General features: G+C 38.6%; 1 protein-coding gene across 2 annotated transcripts; it reads left to right on the top strand.

Annotated features, from left to right (window-relative positions):
• Positions 1-12,696: 12,696 nt before the first annotated feature.
• LOC146668488 (uncharacterized) lies at positions 12,697-20,946 on the top strand. 2 transcript variants are annotated; one of them, XM_085408693.1, is made up of 7 exons: positions 12,697-13,213; positions 13,358-13,483; positions 13,585-13,914; positions 14,639-14,749; positions 14,852-14,890; positions 14,969-15,117; positions 19,577-20,946. In XM_085408693.1, the coding sequence occupies exons 2-7, from the start codon at positions 13,450-13,452 to the stop codon at positions 19,991-19,993; spliced, it is 1,080 nt and encodes a 359-aa protein (XP_085264819.1). In that variant the 5' UTR covers positions 12,697-13,213; positions 13,358-13,449; the 3' UTR covers positions 19,994-20,946. The 2 variants fall into 2 exon arrangements, with proteins under 2 accessions (XP_085264819.1, XP_085264818.1); XM_085408692.1 differs by having other exon boundaries at positions 12,697-13,483.
• The last annotated feature ends 294 nt before the right edge of the window (positions 20,947-21,240 follow it).

The following is a 21,240-nucleotide window of genomic DNA, read 5'->3' as shown; positions in this document are numbered from 1 at the left end:
AAAATCCAGTAAATATGATTTTGGTTTGGAGAATAAACAAAAGTTTACTGATGTACTTAAGTGTGGATTACACTGCACAGGCAGCTGCAGACATGACAAATGAGGTGTCACTCCTGTCATAGTGCTTTGAAGTCGCAAAGTAACCATGTCTAGTTGTCACATTGTAGTAGTGTCTTCACTGATGACGCCACGTGGTCACAAAACAATGACAGGTACACAGATGTTTGTGCAAAGCCTTAGTTCACTGTCTGGTGATGAAATTCCCATTACTCTGACACAAGTGGACTTAGGCAGATGCAGAAACTGTATCATGCCCATAAAATTTAGTGTTGCGCGGGCAAACATTAAAGCCACCTTTGTATTACTGGTCTTAAGCTGAGGTGTGATGCTTAGAGCGTCTCTTTGTCACAACCAAAATAGCATGCTTATGGGTGATGGGAGGGGTGGAGGGTAATGATTTGGGCTAGTTTCGCAACTACAGGACTTGTTACTGTTACTTTTTGTAAGGTGTTCACACACACACACACACACACACACACACACACACACACACACACACACACACACACACACACACACACACACACACACACACACAGAGTATTGATTTTAAACCTGCAAAGGAGAACATTTGCCACAACTTTTGCCATTACAAAGTTCAAAGTAGTGTTCCAGTAAGCACTGCACACATGTACTATGGTTCCACCTTTGCACTCTTTATTCTGATCCCTTTTAAAAAATATGGCTTTAGGTCACATTTGAACCATTTTAAAGACTTCTCACCCATTTAATTCACACTTGTGTGTTGCTTGTTGTTATACATACAGCAGGCGTGTATAAAAGTCAAAGACTGAATGTAACAGCCTGCTCTGTGGAAGAAACTGGGCATCACCTTTGTCTCTGGTTATTATACAGGAAGCAAATAGAAGAGTGGAATTACCTTTATAGAGTTGTATTTTATTTGCATAGACATAGCAATAACTGCATATAACTGCTATTGCTATGATATTAGGTCAGTTTTGTTGCATTATTCCTAAGCAGATAATAAGCAAATATAAGTATGTAAGAATACTTGACATGGTGACAATAAAACATTTTCAGTTTTTGAAGTGGCTCTGCTTTGAGACTTTAACAAAAATATTTTAGTACACTATGCTCTTTGACTACATCTATAGTATTTGTATACTGTACACATGATGTGTTGAGGACAGTGATAAAGTCAGAGAAAAGCAGTATAAACACATTTGTGACATAACATCTCTGGTCACATGAAGTCAACCAGAAATATTTCTTGAATATAAATTCTCTTTATTGAATGGTCACTACAGTCACCAGATATCAGTTCAACAGAACGCATTGGGGATGTGGAGGTACAGCTATAATTCTTCTATATAATAGGTCAAATATCGACAAATGATAACAAAAATTATACTCTATAAAATCAGGTGCTTTCCAATTTGTGAAATTAGAGATCTATAGAATCAAAGTTTGATCTTTACTTGGAAATGTTAGTCTGGAGAAGGGAAAGACGTGCAGTCCAGCAATTACACAGAATCTGCCAAAATTCCCTCCATTGATAGCTGTCAGCACATCTAATGACATAGAGTAAAAATTAACTTTGATAGTTATTTTCGCAAACCTTATTTTTTTCTAATGTATAAACAAATGTGAAGGGAAATGGCATTCATGCTACTACCACAAAGAAACTGTGTAACAGTTAAAGGAGGCGGAGGGTCATGAAGGATGTTGTGTACATGTCAGATTGAAAGAGACTATAGGACCTGCTCCTCCCTTGATGTCTGCCCCCAAACCTTCAAGAGTGAGATCAGTTTGCGTAAACAGAATGCAGCTGATATTTTAGCCTGCAGGATTGGGTCTGTTCTCCATTTGTGGTACAAGTGTTTAACTTTTAGGCTGTAAATGCAGAGCCCGTAACAACCACTTAGAATGAGAAGGATCTACAGAGCTGGCACTTTATCAGCCATAATGAAGTGCATTTTTTTCTTCTCCTGTTTTTTATATGGTAAGTGACTACCTAAAATTAATACATTAATTAATTTAAATGCTCAATTTGATGCCTTATAATGTCAAATGTAATGTAATTTGTTTTAGCAGCTGAACTAACAGAAGGAGTCATAATTAAAGTAGAGGGATTCGAGGGGAGAAATGTCTCCTTCCAATGCTCGCACACACTTGCATGGAAAAACCATAAGTATTTTTGCAAAGATCCATGCACACGCATGGAAGACATACTGGTTACTGTAGAATCTGGCAGAAGAGCAGAGTCCGGGAGGATAACTCTGGTGGACTCTGGGAATGGATCTTTCTCTGTGACCTTCAGTCATCTCCAGCTGTCAGACTCACAGAAATACCGGTGTGGAGTAGACAGGCCTGGTTTGGACTCATACATTGATGTACAGCTCACAGTAATGAAATGTACGTGTATAATCCTATTTCTTTTAGCTTGATTAAAAATGCATCACTGCAGTGAATTCTATAGCTGTATCTAAAGGTTGGTAAAGTTTTACATATTCATTTCTTACTAGCAAAAATATATTACAAACAACATTGTTACAAACTCTGAACATAAATGCTGTGATTTTTTTCCGCATGTTAAATACTTTCAAGTATTTAATATATGAAAGGATAATTAAAATATTTAAAAAACCGGAGGTACCTAAAACATAAACCACATACAATACAAAATAACACCAAAACACAGTAACTCAAAAACACTGGGTCAAAATGACCCAGTACTATGACAACAATCAGAAAAACATTATATTGCAAAAAAAGAACTACTGACATGAAAATGTAAAGTGTTTTTTAAATGTAATTTAGTGAAAAAAGAAGAGAACTTTATTTTTGAATTTCATGTTGAAGCGAGCAAATATCACAAGTTGTACCAGAAAAAAACCCCAAACAAAAGTATCCAACAATACTCTAATCAAAATAGAAAAAAAAATAACTGAGAAAACATTTTTGTGCACATTTTTTTCCTTGCGTACTTCGATATCAAAGTATAGTAAGCAGATAATACATTTGACAAACTTTAGCATTTTAATGATTTCATTTGTATTATTTTTACAGAACTTATCATCTCTCTAAATAACTCTTCTACCACTTCTTCTTACACAGCTGTTGAAAATGAGACTGATATTTCTTCTACATTGCCATATCCGAATCCCACCTTGAAGCAGTCCACAACAGGTATAAGTTCTGTCTGATATTATGCATTATAAGAAGAAAAAGTTGTATAAAGGCTACATGATTCAAGATTTCTTTTTAATACATCAGGCAACATCATTTGTGCTACCGTTGGGGGTGTTATTCTGATCTCTGTCTTGATGATGGCAGTACGCTTCAAGAAATCCAGAAGAACATCAAACAATAAACTACAGGTTTACACCAACAGAGCAGACACCAGAAATTCAAATGAAAGCGAGGTATGAGTTAGAAAATGGAAGACACCTGTTAGGAAGAAGGAATATAAAAGAAGTTATATATAAAAAAAACTTTCTGGGTGGAATTACAGAATTATATTGAAAAGTAAATCATGAGAGTTATACAACCCCAACTCTGTACCAAAACCACTTTCATGTCCTTCTCTTAAATATAATGGCAAAACAGGAGGTGGTTGTCTGAGATTTTCAGACACTGGGACATGGGAGAAATGGTTTGTCTGGCTCTATTACCAGATAAGCATACCCGGAGGGCACTTGCTAACATTTTTATATCTCAGTTTACTTCTATTAGAGCCTCCTTGACTCCTCAAGTATTCATTAAATGGCCAGTCGACAAAACTAAAAACAAAATTACAAATCATGTCAAAGAAATCGTCTGGCTGACGGCTCCCTTAAAAATGCACCTGGTTTTTGTGTGTTTGTTTGTTTGTTTTTTGTCTTTAATGGATTAAATTTGACTAAATTTGTTTGATAGCCTATACCCCATGCTTTCTGTCTTTCAGTTAAACTAAGCAGAGCAAAGCCAACTGGCTGCGCATAAACTTTCATATTTCATATGTATCATTAAAAACTTTGGATTTTTATATATATCTATATATCTCAACACTTTTTTGTCACTTTTTAATAGGTCAGTTGTGGGTACAATGACACTGACACGAGAACAAACAACTGTAGCAAGCTGTCTGCAAGTTCTTCTGTCTCTACTCATCAACAAAGATCAGATCTACAAACATTTAAACCCACATAAACCAAATGCAGCACACTCACTGCTGTCTATAAAGCCATTTATTTCTCCAGCCCTCTGGCAGGTTCAGGGTATTCGCCCATGGAGGGCTCAAATGAATAATAATAACTGGCATCTACATTAATGTCTTGCCATCTTTAATATATGAAAGAACCTGTGATTGCAGGAACCTCAGGAAGTTAAGTTATAATCTGTACTTTTTATGGACATTTGGAGACAAATACATTTTCCAATTATGAGCAACACTTGTTTTCATTATAATATGCCTATACACTGAATTAAAAGTTATTGTTTCCACTCCATGTCTGCTGTGCTCTGTATGGGAAGTATGGGAAAGCATGGATCCATCATGCCTTGTATGAATGGTTATCCTTTAATGACCATGTTTTATTTTCTCATGGCTGCTTCTAGCATGATGTCACGAAGCTCGTATCATCTCAACTGTTTTCCTGAAAGTGGCAATAAATTCTCTGTAGATAAATGGACTGCGCAGTCATCAGATTTCAATCCAATAGAGAACATTCACATCCATTCGTTTTTCATTTTAAAAACTGTTTCCAGTCACAAAGTAATTCACTGATAAATGTCAGTGCATCTAGTGACACGCAGCAAAGATTAACTTCAATAGTTAATTTTGAAAAACTGTTTCTCAGTGTAAACAAATGTGGAGGAAAGTAACATTCATGCTTCCTCCACAGAGTAACACTGTGTGTGGCAGTTCAATGAGGCTGAGGGTCATGAAGCATGCTGTGTATGTATTGAAAGAGGTCATTGGATCGGCTCATGACCGGCTCTTGTTTATTAATAAATATATTTCATTTGCAAATGCGTACAGTGGTGCTATAAGCCTTTAACTTTGTAACTCCAAATGCAGAGTCTGTAGCAACAACAGAGCTGGCACTTTTTCCAGCATTTCTTTCATCTCCTGTCTTTTATGTGGTAAGCGAAATCCTAAATTTATACATGAATTCATTTAAATGTTGAAGTAGATGCCTTCTTCTAATAACATGAATGGCTTTAGCAGCTGCATTGACTGAGTGAGCCATAATCAACAACAGGGCAGATCTGAGCAATGCAAACAAGAGAGGTATGAATCAGATACTGCTATCAAAGGCAGTGATCAAGGTGATCTCTAATCACTGTGAATAAAATAAAGCATAAAATATATTCGGGGTTGAATTTGCTGGAGCAAAGTGAGAGTAAGTCATTAGAAGTTGTACCAGCTGTGTTGATGTTATGGATTTTTTGTTGTGTCAGACAACCAGCTGTTTGATGGCTTGGTTTAGATTTGTCTGGAATAAATCAGAGCTAATCGCAAAGATATATGAGATTTGTGTAAATTTTATGGAAATTCCTCGACAAGTGGATACTCCGGGTATTAAAAGCTTCATCTGAAATCTTCGTCACACTGAGGGTGTATGCTAAATTTCACTGTGGTTATTTCTAATTCACCACTGTAGCTGCCTGTGTTTCTGTAACTCAAAAATTTATTTATTTATTTATTTATTTATTTATTTTGGCCTGTCCCGTTTGGCTCTTTTGCCATCAGAATTGTTGTCTAAAGGCAAAGAAAGATGCCCAACGGATTTACTTTACCAAACTGACCATCCCAGCCTTGCCGTAATGGTCCATTTGATTCACCTTTTATTGTTTATTTTATTTTCACTTACTGAATACGGGACAGACTTGACTGGGGGAAAGAAGGGGAGAAAGAAAGAGGGAAAGAGAAACAGCTGAGAAGAGGGACGGGGGAGAAGGGCAAAAGACAAAAACCAACAGAACGGGCAGAAAAAAAAATGCATATATCAATCACCTGGATCACCTGCTGAGAAAGAAAAAAGAAAGCAAGCAGAAGAGAACAAGAGTAATAGAATAAACAACATCACAATGATATATGGGAATATGACAGTAAATACTAAATGTTAAACATTATTGTGCAGCACATAAGATCAACAGAACACAGTGTGCTTTGAGGTAGGAGCCAAAAAGGGTGAAGTTTGTGGGTGTGATCACCCGTGTGTACACCTGTGAGCATGGACGCGCTTGTTTTTTGTTTTTTAAAAGGTTCCTTCATGTAATAATCTGCTAGAGGGTGTGGGGGGGCCACAGCCCCGTCCTCCAGGGCGTGAAGCAGGTGTAGAGGAGATCAAAACTCCAGACATCCAGAGGCCCCCAGAACACAAGAGACCAAGGAAGACCAACAGAGGGGCAGCTGCGCCACTGTCCCGGAAAGAGCTGAGGAGAGTCCCAGATGAGGGCTCACTCAGCAGCCGCGGAGCAGAAGCCAGGGGGAGTTGCAGTGACGCGCCCGTGAGCTCCGCCGGCAGCCAGCTGCGCCTGAGTGACCGAGCCCCAGGCCGAGAGGCCGGGGGCACCCCACCTCCGAAGTGGCCCGAGCGAGCCCCAGGCTCCAGGCCCCGATAAGCGGCCGCCAAGGAGTGAGCCGGTGTGTACCTGGACGCCCACCCCCAGACAAAGAACCACCAACGCACCGATGTCTGAGGGGGTCCACCACTGGCAGGGGAAGTGGTGGTAGGGGGAGATAGGCCTCCAAACCTTGGAGGGCCTGAGATGTCCCCAGAGAGGTGGCGCCTGACACCCAACCTGACATATAGACACAGACATACAGGCACACACAGATACAAACATCCATTCCCACCCTCATGCTCTCATATGCACTTACTCCACACTCAACCAACGTGGAGACAGACATAAAGAGACGTTGTACACACGATCACACTCCCCAAGCATACTCTACAAACCGGGTCTGCACCCAGACCCAGGTGGTGTTTCCCTTTTCCCTGCGGTGGGGGGAGGCAGACCGCCCCGACTCCGCAGCAGCAGGAAGGCTCCACACTCCAGACCGCAGTCGGACGGCCAACTCCTCCTCCTAGTCCTAGCCCCCCTGCTCCAGCAGGTCGCAGAGAATGGGGGTGAGAGAAGACTCCAAACCTCCCTCCACCCGCTCATTGTAGTGTTGATGCATGTGTGTTCTAAGGTGCATTTAAAACCCAGGAGGGCTTGGAGCTACCTGCCAGAGAGCAGCAGGTAAGCGCATGGTCCCTCCTGCTAGCCCTCAATGTCTACGTGTATTTAAAATTGAGAGGTGGGCAACGATGCCAGGGGTGGGGTGTACACCCTGATGGTACTTTGGACTCCGTGTATCGTGCCCACCCCCAAGATCCTATATGTATGTGTAATGAGAGTGTGAGTAATGTGAATGTCTAAGTTGTGGGATAAAATTGAGGCAGAGGCAGCCCGAAGGGGACGGGGGGGGGGGGGGGGGGTAGCCTCCTCTGCACCCTGGTGACATACCCCTACTCCAAGGCCCTGCATGTGTGGGTGGTTGTGGTGGAGCGGGAAGAGGGAGGCAGCTGGAGATGGGGAGGGAAGGAAGGGAGGGGCAAGTGACCCCTCCCTGGGGCCAGCTCCCCCGCTGACCCCAGTTTGCATCTCATTCTCCTCTGTGCAGGCAAAATCAAAAGTTGCTCAGGTCTCTATTTTAGAAAATCAAATAGAATTATTACAGAATTTACAAAAAAAAAGTTAGATTACCAGTCTACACTCCTAGCATCACAGACAGATGAATACAATGCAGTAACCTTATCTAAAGCAGAGTTCATCTTCCATAGAACCAGACAGAAGTACTATTTTGAATCAGAGTGTCCTTGTCATCTGTTGGTACTTATGCTTAAACAAGGACACCCATCCCAGTAATAAAAGCTGCAGATGGTAAAATTGCAACAAACCCCCAAGCAATACCACTGCCTTTTTATATTGCTTTTTGAAAATCTGTATAAATCAGAGATCAATTTCAAGGAGTCTATTTGTAAGAGTTTTGACAGTTTGGAACTACCCCAAATCTCACAAGCAGCTCAGGACGGGTTGGATGCCCCATTAACTCTGGATGAGCTGCATAGAGCGCTGAAAGGTCTAAATAAAAGGCTAAATCTTGGAATAGATGGCTTTGGGATATGATCGGCTCACTTATGCTTGACTCTTAATTTTGCAATCCAGAATGTCTCTTTCCAGAGAGATGAGAGAATAGCACTTATTACTCTTCTCTTAAAAAAGGTAAAGGATCCTCTGAGTGATCTAGTTTCAGACCAATATCCCTACTCACAACTGATCTCAAAGTATTAGTGATGTGTCGGTCTCGAACGAAATGGCTCTTAGAGCCGGATCTTTGACGTGAACAATGCGGGCCGTGGGGTATTTTTTCTTTCTCTCACCTTCTCTCTTGCACTTTTTTCCGCTTCACTCCGCACGCCAGCCTTGTGCTTTGTGCTGGGAAGAAGGGGGAGGGGCAGTAGTTACACTCGCAGTAGTACAGGAACAGAGAGAGAGAGAGAAAGAGAGCCAGGGACAACAACGTCACATTAGAAAGGTATAGTAGTCATCCACAACTATTTTCAGTTGCAGATGATAAAGGATTCAGAAAGTTTATTCATGCAGGTCCATATGACAGAGAATGTGCATCTTCTTTTTGTTTTCATATTTTAATTTATATTTAATTGTGTTGTAGTTTGCAGGAAAAAGCTGGAAATAGTTAAAAGTTGAAATGTGAATAGTTGGTTTTTGTATTATATGATTTATTTATTACATTTTATGTGGAGTGAATAAATAAAAGTATATTTACGGTGGCCACTAGAGACAAAGCACGTACAAACTCCGAAGCACATAAAAACTCAAAACACGTACAAAACACAGCAGAAGTGCTACAGGATGCTAGGGGCAGTGTTGAGCTTTTGTTACCTAGTGGCTACACAAGCCAGCAAGTAAAATGGCCTGCATTTGTATAGCGCTTTTCTAGTCCTTAAGGACCCCAGAGTGCTTTACACTACATTCAGTCATTCACCCATTCACACACACATTCACACACTAGCAATAGCAAGCTACATTGTAGCCACAGCTGCCCTGGGGCGCACTGACAGAAGTACCAACCACCGGATTTGGTGTGTGGTAGTAACAGGTAAATGAACTTTTTTTTTTTTATTATTTGAATATATATGAGTGATTGTGTATAAATATACAAACAATATGCTTTCAATTGTGTAATTTAAGTGATCTAGGAAGCTCTGTTTGGGAAGTTCAGTTAATGCTAGAAATGTGTTTTGGAATTTGTACGTGTTTTGTCTCTAGGGGCCACCGTATATATTTATATATAAACATATATGAATAAAACCACTTTTTTTGCATTAGTAATTCCTTTTGTGCATAATTTCATATTGTTGTTAATAATAAATTAATTAAAGCAACAAAACAACCTGAAGAGCCGGTTCTCTAAAAAGATCCCATCACTACAAAGTATGTGCCAAGTCTCTCGCATTGCGCTTGGAAAGAGTTATTCACGTTTTAGTTAATGCAGACCAGACAGGATTTATCTGAGGGAGGCTCGCATCTGATAACATAAGAAGGCTGTTGCATATCATAGATGCCACAGATGGCTATCATAATCCATGTGCAGTATTCTTACATGATGCGGAGAAAGCCTTTGACAGGCTAGAGTGGGAATATACATGGACAGTATTAAAACACTTTGGGTTTAAGCAGAAGTTTGTTGCAATGATTAAGACAGACCACTCACCCTTTGCAAGTGTACTAACAGGGGACCTTATTTCTCCCTTGTTTACATTCAGTGTTGTTACATCCCCACAAATGAGATCTAGGGGAAAGTGTGGGGAGCGGTAACAAACAGGACCGGAAAAGAATGAAAACGAAACCAAACAAAGGTGTTTAGCATATATTAAGGTTTTATTACAAATACTCTTAACACAAAGAGACAGCAACACCACTTTATCAATAAGACTAAATAAGAAAAAGATAACAACAGCAAGAAAACAACTAATAAACAACAAAGTAAAGTGCACTTCCGAGGGCCCACAGGCCCACCCTTCGCTAGCAGCAGCAAGCTCTACTGCTGTTGAGGCCCACACTACTCACTTGGCGCAGTTACTGTCTCCACTTCTCCCAACGCTCCACACCACAGGCAGCACAATCACACAATAAGACCTTTCAATCACCTAGAAAGCAATGTAGAGACACAGGACAACCACCCTGCACCACACAATTCTTCCCAAGTAACCTCTGAGAGGTAATTGCTGACTGAGTTCAGGTGCCAAACGAGGGAAAGGGCATCAGCTAGGGCAGAGTAAAAGAAAGACAGAGGGGAGGAGCAAGAGAGGAGGAGGCGGAGAGAGAGGAACAGCACACCCACACACTCCCACAGCCTCACAAGATGTAACAACCATGGGACAAGGCAGGGTTGCCCACTTTCCCCTCTCTTGTTCTGCCTCTCTCTCTCTCTCTCTCTCTCTCTCTCTCTCTCTCTCTCTCTCTCTCTCGAGAACCCTTAGCACAAGTCATTAGACAGTCCACAGTCTCTCACATTAGAATTGGTGCTCAAAATCATATCATATCTCTTTAGGCAGATGACATTATTTTGTTTTTAGACAACTTTGAGACATCCATCCATCCATTGATTAGATAATTTACAATTTTGGTTCTCTCTCGGGCTACAAAATAAACTGGACAAATCTGCCTTGATGCCTTTGGACGATGAAGGTACCAAAGCTTCTTTGCCTGGGTGCATTCAGATTAAAAGCACTTTTACTTATTTGGCCAGTACAATTCATAACAACATACAAAAGATAAACAGGCACAACTTGAATACCATGCAAAAAAGGTGGTTTGGCAGTTCCAAAAACTTTACTTTTTGCTAAAGCATATCGTTAGGGCTGGATCAGGTGACCCTAAATCCTCCTTTAGTTGTGCTGCAAAAGTTGTAGGCTGCCGGGGGATTCCCATGATGCATTGAGTATCTCTTTTTCAGTCACCTTTCTCACTCACTGTGTGACTTCTCTGCACTGAATCATACTTGTTATTCATCTCTGGCTCTCTTCCACAGCATGTCTTTTATCCTGTCTTGCTTCTCTCACTCCAACTGGTCACAGCAGATAGCTGCTCATCCCTGAGCCTGGTTCTGCCGGAGGTTTCTTCCTGTTAAAATTGAGTTTTTCCTTCTACTGTCCTTAAAGTGCTAGCTCATAGGGGATCATGATTGTTGGGTTTTCCTCTGTATTTATTATTGTAGAGTCTACCTTACAATGTAAAGTAAAGTACCTTCAGGTGACTGTTGTTGTGATTTGTGTGTGTGTGTGTGTGTGTGTGTGTGTGTGTGTGTGTGTGTGTGTGTGTGTGTGTGTGTGTGTGTGTGTGTGTGTGTGTGTGTGTGTGAGAGGGGAGTCAGCTCGAGAAACGTTGGTGCTGAACCAAGAAAAAACATTTTTGGTGTGCTGAATAAAGTATCTGTGAGAAAGACACCTGAATATCTTGTGGGGGGCTGGATATTCACAATGACCCTTATTAAAACATATTTTACATTTTCTTTTTTCTTTTTTTTTTTGTATACAGAACAGGGGTAACAATGGTAACTTTATTGTCCCCAGTGGGAAATTGATTTGCAGTCTGTTTATACAGACACACAAAAAAATAAAAAATAAACCACGCACATCCTCACCACCTTGTGGGGCAGCTGCAGAGCTGAAAAAAAAAATAATGCACAAAAAACTCCAGATATCTACCTCTAGCAGATCTTTTAATTTTAGTTCTACAGTCTGCAAACTGTTAATTCTTTTCTATGTTTTATTTTATATTTTAAAATTTAAAAAATTTAAATCATACCTTATGAAAAGTGAATTTTATATATTTTTTTTACATGTGCAGCTTACTGCACAGTTGTTGATCGACATCAACAGATGCAGATATAAGAAGTATAAAGTAAGATGTATTCAGTATGTTGTTGTAGGTTTGTGGTGAATCTAAATTTCTGTTCCTACTTTTGTTTGGTTTGTCAAGTCACCAGAATGATGCTCATGCAACTGAAACTAAATGTAGGCAAATACTGGAGTCATCATTATTTCACGTCTTCCTGTTTTTGCTTTTTGTAAAGGAGACGTTGTAGGTGTCAGGCAACAATGTGAGAAGTTTATTGAAAATGAAATCAATAGTAAATATGTTTGGGGAAATTAAATATTATTAAATATATGAGGGCCGTTACCACATTTGTACTGAAAATTCAAATTTAAATCAAGTTCTTCCCTCCCAATATTACAAAGATGAGTGGCAAAATTAAATGACCCTCTGGGATTACCAGTTAATTTGAAAGCAGAAATAGAATCAGGTGTTTTCAACTGAAAAACTTTTGATTTTTTTTTTAAAGACCAATTAAAGCAAAGTCTGAAACAGTGTTGGATTTTCTTCTGGTCAAAACAACCATAGCACAAATACCCAAGAGGTTAAGACAGCAATGTAGTGGGAGTATAACCAGTCTTTAATCAGTTGCATGTTATTGTAAATGCTGTTACTGCTGAGTCCGGCTCCTCCTCTGTGTCTGGATCTAGTTTCAAATCAGATTTCCTTGATGACCATTTTGCTGCTTCCTCCTCGCCCTGCTGTGTCTGTGCCCCTCACTGGCTGGCACTGTGTGATTCCTCTGCCTCTTTTTAAAACCAGCTGGACTGAACGGGTGTAATTCCTATTGTTACTTGCACAGATGTCGACGGGAAGTAAACCAGTTTTCAAAATTAAAGTACGGTCTTTGATTAAAATGAGTAAAATCCTGTTTGGAGAAGGAAAACACTGTAGCTAAGCTTTTAAACAGGGAGGTTTCAGAACTTTAAAATGTATTCACTATCAAACTCATCTACAGATGTAGATGACTTGATCACAAATCTAACGCTACGTGCTAAAAGAAAAAAATATAGACAACTATGGCATAAAACTGTGCTGCTGTCAACGAGTAACTGTCAGTTAACTGAGGCCGTCATCAAGTTTGTGTAGGTGTCAGTTCTTTGAAGCAGTTCCTTCCTTTCTTTGCTTTCACAAGTCAGGTCAATTCACGCGAGAGGAGTGCAGCTGTGACACATCTGCGGAGGCGTGTTTGCCCCCCACTCGTCACAAACAAACGCTTCTCTGCACACCGTGACTGCTCTGTGCGCTTATAGTAAGCTCGCACCTTGTATTCTTTCGCAATCATTTGTATGTGACAGTGATTTCATTTACTTGGTAAATATTTTCGACTAGTTTACAGTTTTATCGCGATCGTGACTTACAATATAATTCAATTCATGTGCACAACCTCGTACAGTGGTGGAGCAAACTGAAAGAGTTTGACCAGTCGTAAATACCTGAAAGGACCACCAAGATAAGAACCACTGAGCTGGCAGTTTATCAGCCAAAATGAAGACCATCTATATCATCTGTCTTTTTTGCAGTAAGTGGCTTAGAAAAATTATATTAATGTAATTAATTAACGTATTAATGTTTTCTAACATTTGTTTAACTCCGGGATGCACTATATCTTGCCAATTTTAGCAGCTACGTTGGCAGATGGAAACAAGTTGATGAAGATAGAAGGATTTCAGGGCAGAAATGTCTCCTTCCAGTGCTCACACAGACTTGCATGGACGTATAATAAATACTTTTGCAAAGATCCATGTGGGAGCGAGAAAGACAGGCTGGCTACTGTAAAATCTGGTGGAAGAGCAGAGTCCGGGAGGATAACTCTGGTGGATTCTGGAGATGGATCCTTCACTGTGACCTTGAGTCATCTCCAGCTGTCAGACTCACATCAGAAATATTGGTGTGGAGTGGACAGGCCTGGTTTGGACACATACACTCAGATACAGCTCACAGTAAAGAAAGGTATGTCATCATTTTATTTCTTCTGAGTTTATTTTATCAGTACGCTTAATTTGAATTATGCATCTGCATTCTTACTTCAAAAGATAAGGAAAAAAAAATACTCCACGTTTCTTATAGTTCTTTATTTCAGAAAAAAATTACTGCATATAAAAGCATAGCTTGTGAATTAAAATGCATTTTATAATCCGGTTTATAATCTGGTGGTTCCAAGTAATTTCCCCTCGTGGCTTGACTGGATCTTCTTGTTAAAAGATTCAAAAGATTTATTTCCCCTTTTTTTCTTCTCACGTGGTTTTATTGTATTTTTGGAGGCTCAGTGAAGAAAAACATCCAGTTCATAACATATTAGAAACATCAGAGCATTAAAACAATCAAATAGGTTTATTTGAACTTTTTGTTTTTCTTGTTCTAAGTCATCTCTCGATAAGCTATATTAATACAAAGTTGTTAAAACTAGCTTCTGGACACCTGAAGTGAATACATCTGTAAAATGCATCAATTCCTTTTTGCATCAGTATATTAAAAATTCCACTTATATATCCATGACATAAAACTTATTTTGCAGAAAACATCCCTAGATATATATAAAAAATAAAGGTATCTAAAAACAGTAATCTTATTGCGGAATTAAATTTTGAATGAAAAACTTTTACTTTTAGAATATATATATTGTATATTGATTAGTTAATAATAGTACCATAATTTGCCCCTTTCTCTTATACAGCTGTTGAAACTGAGACACCTGATGTTCCTACCACATGGACATATCAGAATACCAACACAACACAGTTAACAACTGGAACAGACACCATTAAGCCTACAAAACCTTCAATGGGTATAAAAACAATGTATTACAAATTATTGATTTACAGTCCTTACAAATATAAATTCTGGATACATTTTACATAAAGAAGTAATATTGAGTCCTGTTTTGCAGAATCATTCTCCACTAAAGAACAACCTAAAATCAGCACAGGTGAGTTTCCACTTGAGGATGTGATTGGTGTATAAGTTACTGATGAATAAGATGATTCTATAATCTTGTTTTCATCAGGCACCATTGTGTATGCTGCAGTCGGGGGCATTGCTATGGCATGTCTCCTGATGCTGACAGTATGCTTCAGGAAGTACAGAAAAACCTCAAAACCTCAACTACAAGTTTGCTTCAACAACACAGATGTCAGCAGTGCGCATCAACAAGAGGTATGAGATGGAAAATTGGAGATCACACTATCAGGAGGTTCATTCCCTCCTAGAGATCAGTGATTGCCTTAGACAGCAAATTAAATAAAGTAGAATATGATTGGGTTTTTTTTTTTTATACATCAAATGTAAGTATGTGACGAGGGGTTTTCCAAAAGTCATTTCTCATTTTTTTATATTGTGGAATTTTTCAATGGGGATGTGTTAAAACCACAGTGTTACATTAGTGTTGTGCTAAAGGAATGGTTTGACATTTTAAGTAAAATGCTTCTTCCCCTTACAATTGAAAAGTCAAAAGTCATATTGTGTATAGCTCTGGTGATAAATCTGGGTCAACTAAAAAGGTATTCTTGCAAAGTAACAGATACTGGCACTGGAAGTCACTCCTGTTTCAGAAGCACACACTCACTGACACCATTAGATGCAAAGATAAGTTCTACTGTCTTCCTGTTAAAAGTAGCAAGATAAAAATACTAACCTTCAAGCAACATGATGGTTAACTAAGCACAATTAAGAAAGTGAGAAGGGGGAGAGATAGTCTGGCTATGTCTGGTGATCTGGTACACAGAGAAACTGAATTCTGCATTCAAGTGTCTCAGAAGTACACTGACTAACATTTTACATTTCTGTTTAATTTGTAGTGAATTACATTTAAAGAAGAACACAGAGGCCTTTTTGAGTAGAAAACTCATACACTACCAGTCAAAAGTTTGGACACACCTTCTCATTTAATGATTTTTCTGTATTTTTACTACTTTCTACATTGTAGATACATACTGAAGACATCAAATGTATGAATTTATGGATATTTGCAGCAAAGAAAAAATATAAATAACTCAAAAAATGTCTTATATTTTAGATTCCTGAAAGTAGCCAGCCTTTGCTTTGTAACAGCTCTGCACACCTTTCTCTCAGTGAGCTTCATGATGTAGTCACCTTTTCCTTCTTAATGGCATTGGGACCATTGTGTTGTGCAGAAGTCAGGTTGGTGCACAGCTGACAGCCCTATTTAAAAACTGTTAGAATTCATATTATGGCAAGAATCAATCAGCTAAGTAAAGAGAAATGACAGTCCCTAACCCATCATTATTTTAAGAACTGAAGGTCAGTCAGTCCAGAAAATTGCAAAAAAAAAAAGAAAAAAGGGCTAACTGGCTCAAATGAGGACTGCCCCAGGAAAGAAAGACAAAGAATCACATCTGCTGCTTAGGATAAATTGATCTGAGTCACCAGCCTCAAAAATTGCAATTTAACCACACCTCAGATTGGAGCCCAGATCAATGTTCCAGTAGCAGATATTCCTCTACATCAACTGTTCAGAGGAGACTGTGCGAATCCGACCTTTATGGTCAAATAGCTTCTAAGAAACCACTACTAAGGAAAAGCAACAAGCAGAAGAGACTTGCTTGGGCCAAGAAACACAAGGAATAAACATTGGACCAGTTGAAATCTGTATTTTGGTCTTATGAGTCCAAATGTGAGATCTTTGCTTCCACCCACCATGCAGAAAAGGTGAACTGATGGTCTCTACATGCATGGTTCCCACCGTGAAGCACAGAGGAGGTGGCATGATGGTGTGCTGGTGCTTTGCTGGTGACACTGTTGGGGATTTATTCAAAATTGAAGACACACTGAACCAATATGAGTACCACAACATCGTGCAGCAACATGCTATCCCATCTGGTTTGCGTTTAGTTGGACTGTCATGTGTAATTCAACAGGACAATGACGCCAAACACGCCTCCAGGCTGTGAAGGGCTATTTGACCAAGAAGTATTGTGACAACTAACAACGAGTCTTTCACATCACTGTGGAGGAAATTCAGTCACTTTAGGAAAGCTTTTTAAGTAGGGCTGAACGATATATCGCATTTGCGATAATATCGCGACATGATCAAGTGCAATTTTCTAACCGCAAAGGCTGCGATTATACTCTGGACATGTCCAAATTCATGGGCTGCATCCTCCTGAGGCCGCATTTGTAGACCGATTACGTCACAGCGACGCGCCGAAGGCTGTCCAAATTACTACCATATCCCAGAATTCATAGCGCGGCCCAGCCAAACTCCAGTTTCCAACAATGGCGGCCGCTACTAAGTTTTAAAATTACTCATACTAATCTTTCTGGGTCACAAAATAAACTTTTAACATATTTTCAGGCGAGAAAGTAGTTGTGTAAACATCAAATATCTGCTCGGTTTATCAAGATATCCCATATTTGCAAAAGTGCTTCGACGTTTTCAGAGGCGTCTGCTACCCACCAGCTCGACAGCTAGCCGGGAGCTCGAGGGTTACTGATGCGGCCGAGAACGGCACAACTCCCGGCACATCATTTTCAGATCACCGCGGAGTTTCGCTGCTCGGGTTAAACGTAATATATAAGTCACTTAGACAACCTAAAAATGTTATTGTTGGGCTTTTTTCAGTGTTTTGTTTGTTCGTGAGTAAATCGGTTTGGCTGAGATTAAAGTTATTAGATTAGATAAAATAAAACTTTATTAATCCCCCGGGTGGGTTCCTCCTTGGTTTTCACACAGCTGACTAAACGTCAAACAGAAAACTTATTAAACAGAAGTATGAGACAGTCGAGAATTTACACCAGTGTCTGGTTATATTTTAGATAGCAAGAAGCAGACGGCCGAGTTTATTAAACTCCACCGAGACAGCGGTGACGCTAATCAGAACTAGACCGTCCAATTTCACGCCTTTAAATTTTAAAGGCGTGTTTGTGTGTGTGTTTATACAATTGCTATTATGTTTGCACTTTATGTGTAATGTTACTGACTGCAGAGATCAGTAAGATGTGTGTATTTTTTATTTATTAGTTTTATTTATTTAATATTATTTTTTAATTGAATGACTGTCTAGTAGTTCACAGATGTCGAAAAACTGAGTGTGGTAAAGCCACTGATTTTGTTTATGTATATTTCTGCAATCTGCACATTGTACTGACTTTCATTTTAATGTTTACACCAGGGTTCCTTGTCAGCACTTTATGCTCAGATGTTTGTAAGCTAAAAATAAACTATTGTGTATGTTCAAATATACTGTTGTGATTGAAGAAGTTAAATAAAAATGTCAGTCATCAATTCATGCATCACCTCATGTCATCATAACAGAGGTCTGTCTTCCAGGAAAGAACAGTTTAAAATTAATGTAATATAGTATTGGCCATACTATATGATGTATTGCTTGTCTTTGTTTAATAATACAGAAGACAAAGACCTTAAAAATAATCGCATCGCAATCGCAATATTGGGGCAAAAAAATCGCAATTAGATTATTTTCCATAATCGTTCAGCCCTATTTTTAAGCCTGATCGCCTATTTAAGGTCATACAAAAGCATCTTTAAGTCTGGTCTTTGATTGGACCTAGTCTTTGACTCCCAACACCCTCTGGAACACAAACTCTCAAAACATGTGGTTAACCAGACTGGGCTTTCATCAAATCAGCAAAGATGCACAGGAAAAAAGGTCAGACACCAACTAGGGAGAATCAGGACAAACAGAACAATATTGCCATTTTTCTGCATAATCCATCATACAAAATGTAATCAAATGGAAAAGTCTCTTTTTAAAACTTGTTTTATTAGTTTTAATCTTTTAACTTTATGCATCAAGCAAAAATTTAATTATATGCAACATTCTCTGACTGGAAGAAATTTGTTTAACATTTAAACCTATTTTCTGCACATTCCAGCACATAAAATATTTTATTGTGTGTTTACACTCACTCTTTCAAATAGATGCAAGTGAAACACAGCAGAAAATAAATAAAATCAAAGACTAGCGGTCCTGTTGTTCTATTTTCACCTGTAAAGCAGGAGTGGGGTAGGCGGAGGTTTGCCCTGGTGCAGGTGTGCCGCAGCGGTCAGTTGAAGAATCCACGAGTTTCTCTGTGAATTTCCCATTAGCCTACTTTTCCTTGGCAGACAGGCTCTATTTAAGTGTTTTCTTTATCAAACAGGTCTGGACGTTAGCAATTCTAGGTGTGTAGTGAAATTGAACTCAGCTTTTCAAAAACAGGTTAATTAATTACTTGATGATTTAACAAGAGGATGCATTTACTTTTTCACAAAGGGCCAGAAAGATTTGGATTACTTATTTTTCCTTAATAAACATTTTTAATGCATTTTGTATTTACTCCAGTTCTCTTTAAATAATAAACAAAAATGTATTTGATGCTCTGAAACATTTAAGTGTAAGAAATATGCAAAAAACTGAGAAATCAGGAATAGGGGAAATACATTTTGATGGCACCGTGCATGCCTCTATCCTTACTGTAGAAAGATTTAGATTTATACATTTTTGTCTAATTCACATAGTAATTACTCAGCTAATAAGTAATGCTATTCAATGCCATGTGAGTAAAAATAAAATAAAATAAATATTTTGAACATATAAGAAAATTCTGATTTATTTATTTATGTTTGTTTTTTTTATTTTTGTCTGTTTTCAAGGGAGCAGAGCATCTTCAGAAGTTACCTGGGCGTTCCTCTATTCATACACACCATCAAAGACTGGATCCACCAGCAACTGAACCAACAGAAACGACATCTAGCCTACACCTTCATATCTATGAGAACATATCCGTGTCCAAACTTGCTGCAGCTTCAGAACATCCACCCGCAGAGCATCAAAATGACCACGATAATAACTCTGGGATCTACATAAATCCTTTGCCAGATGTAATATCTGAAAGAACAGGTGTTAGCAAGTGTAGGAAACACAGAGATAAACCTTTGACATCCAAAAATACAACGAGCGGTACTAATAGTGCATCTCCTTGTGTCTCCAGAGCTCCCTGTGAATCCACCGAAGAGAAGCCCAGAACACTTTGGTTTGGTTTAGATTTATCAGGAGTAAATCAGAGTTGATCTCAAAGATAGAATGTATATATTTTTCTGACAGTTATAAGCAAAACCTATTTCCATCATTATAAGCTTTTACACTAAATGGTGCTGTTAAGTGTTTTGATTACACATGTGGTTTAATATGTGTCTTAATCAAATTTACCTTACACTGGAGAAAAAAATGTGTGTGAACTACCATTTGACACTGTTAATATTTCTAGGTAAGTTCAGGGGAAGTGCTGGACTACATCCCTAGTGAATGAATACATTTAGCAGCTAGACTGCGTATTTGCCTTTGGTGTGAGTTTGTAGTAAAAGTGATTTGCACTTTTTCACTTAGTTAGTTGTAGTAATGATGTAGTTCTGCATTTGTGATACATGTAGTGTATTTTGAGGTTGATGCTTATCTGGAAGTATTTTGTGGGAGGGTAGTTTCAGTAGCTCCCTTTAAAAAAAAAAAAAAAATAGAGGTCACCACAGGAAACGCATGTATTCCGATGACTCCTAGTGGTCATGTGAATAAAGACACATTGGCAGTGAGGGCTGATATAAATAACCAAATATGAACTTCCTGTACCTTACTACAAAAAAATCATATTTTTGTAATATAATGTCACACTGATGCCTAGCTTTCAATGCAGCAAAAAAAAAAAAGCTCTTTCAAGATGGCGTAATTTATTTGTCAAAAAGACAGTGACTTGTTGACAGTACATCTAACATAAAAACAAAGACAAAATTAATAATTTCCAACTGGAAATAAGCCATGAAGCAGTTTCAAAAAGATGCAGCAGAGAGAAACAAACAAAAATGTTGAACCCTCTAAGCTTTTTGTTTAATGCTTTCTATAAATAATAGTTTCATGTATTTTGTCTAATATTAAAAAACTAAATCTTCTACTTAAAAGTCTGCTTGGCAAACCTAGTTGGCCAACCAAGTCTTGTTAATCATGCCTGTTAACATGCAAATACCCCTAATTAATACGAATACTTAATAAATGCTATATTAGACCTCAAGAGTGTTTGTTGTTTCTTTGTTTGTTTGTTTGTTTGTTTGTTTGTTTTGTTTTGTTTGTTTTTTTTGGGGGGGGGGGTTGACTTGGGAGTAACAGGCTATATGGAAAATTTTTCCAAGAACCTACCAAATTTTAGTCCAACATTAGTTTCTTTTACCATCTCTATGAAAAATATAAAATCTCTCTACCTGCTTAATGCTGAAGAAAGTTCGACAGTCACTAAACGTGCTGAATAACTGGTGCACAGTTGGTTTATTAT

This window comes from Rhamphochromis longiceps, linkage group LG6, assembly GCF_057381845.1.
Source record: "Rhamphochromis longiceps isolate RC_006_pf linkage group LG6, R_longiceps_female_GT1.1, whole genome shotgun sequence".
NCBI classification, from domain to species: Eukaryota; Metazoa; Chordata; class Actinopteri; order Cichliformes; family Cichlidae; genus Rhamphochromis; species Rhamphochromis longiceps.
This window is presented reverse-complemented; position numbering and strand designations above follow the sequence as displayed.

Excerpts from the sequence above, each read along its gene's own strand:
- LOC146668488 (XM_085408693.1), top strand. The coding sequence starts at position 13,450 with ATGAAGACCATCTATATCATCTGTCTTTTTTGCA. Across the intron at positions 13,484-13,584 it reads TATCATCTGTCTTTTTTGCA|CAGCTACGTTGGCAGATGGA; the intron begins GTAAGTGGCTTA and ends TGCCAATTTTAG. Across the intron at positions 14,750-14,851 it reads GCCTACAAAACCTTCAATGG|AATCATTCTCCACTAAAGAA; the intron begins GTATAAAAACAA and ends CCTGTTTTGCAG.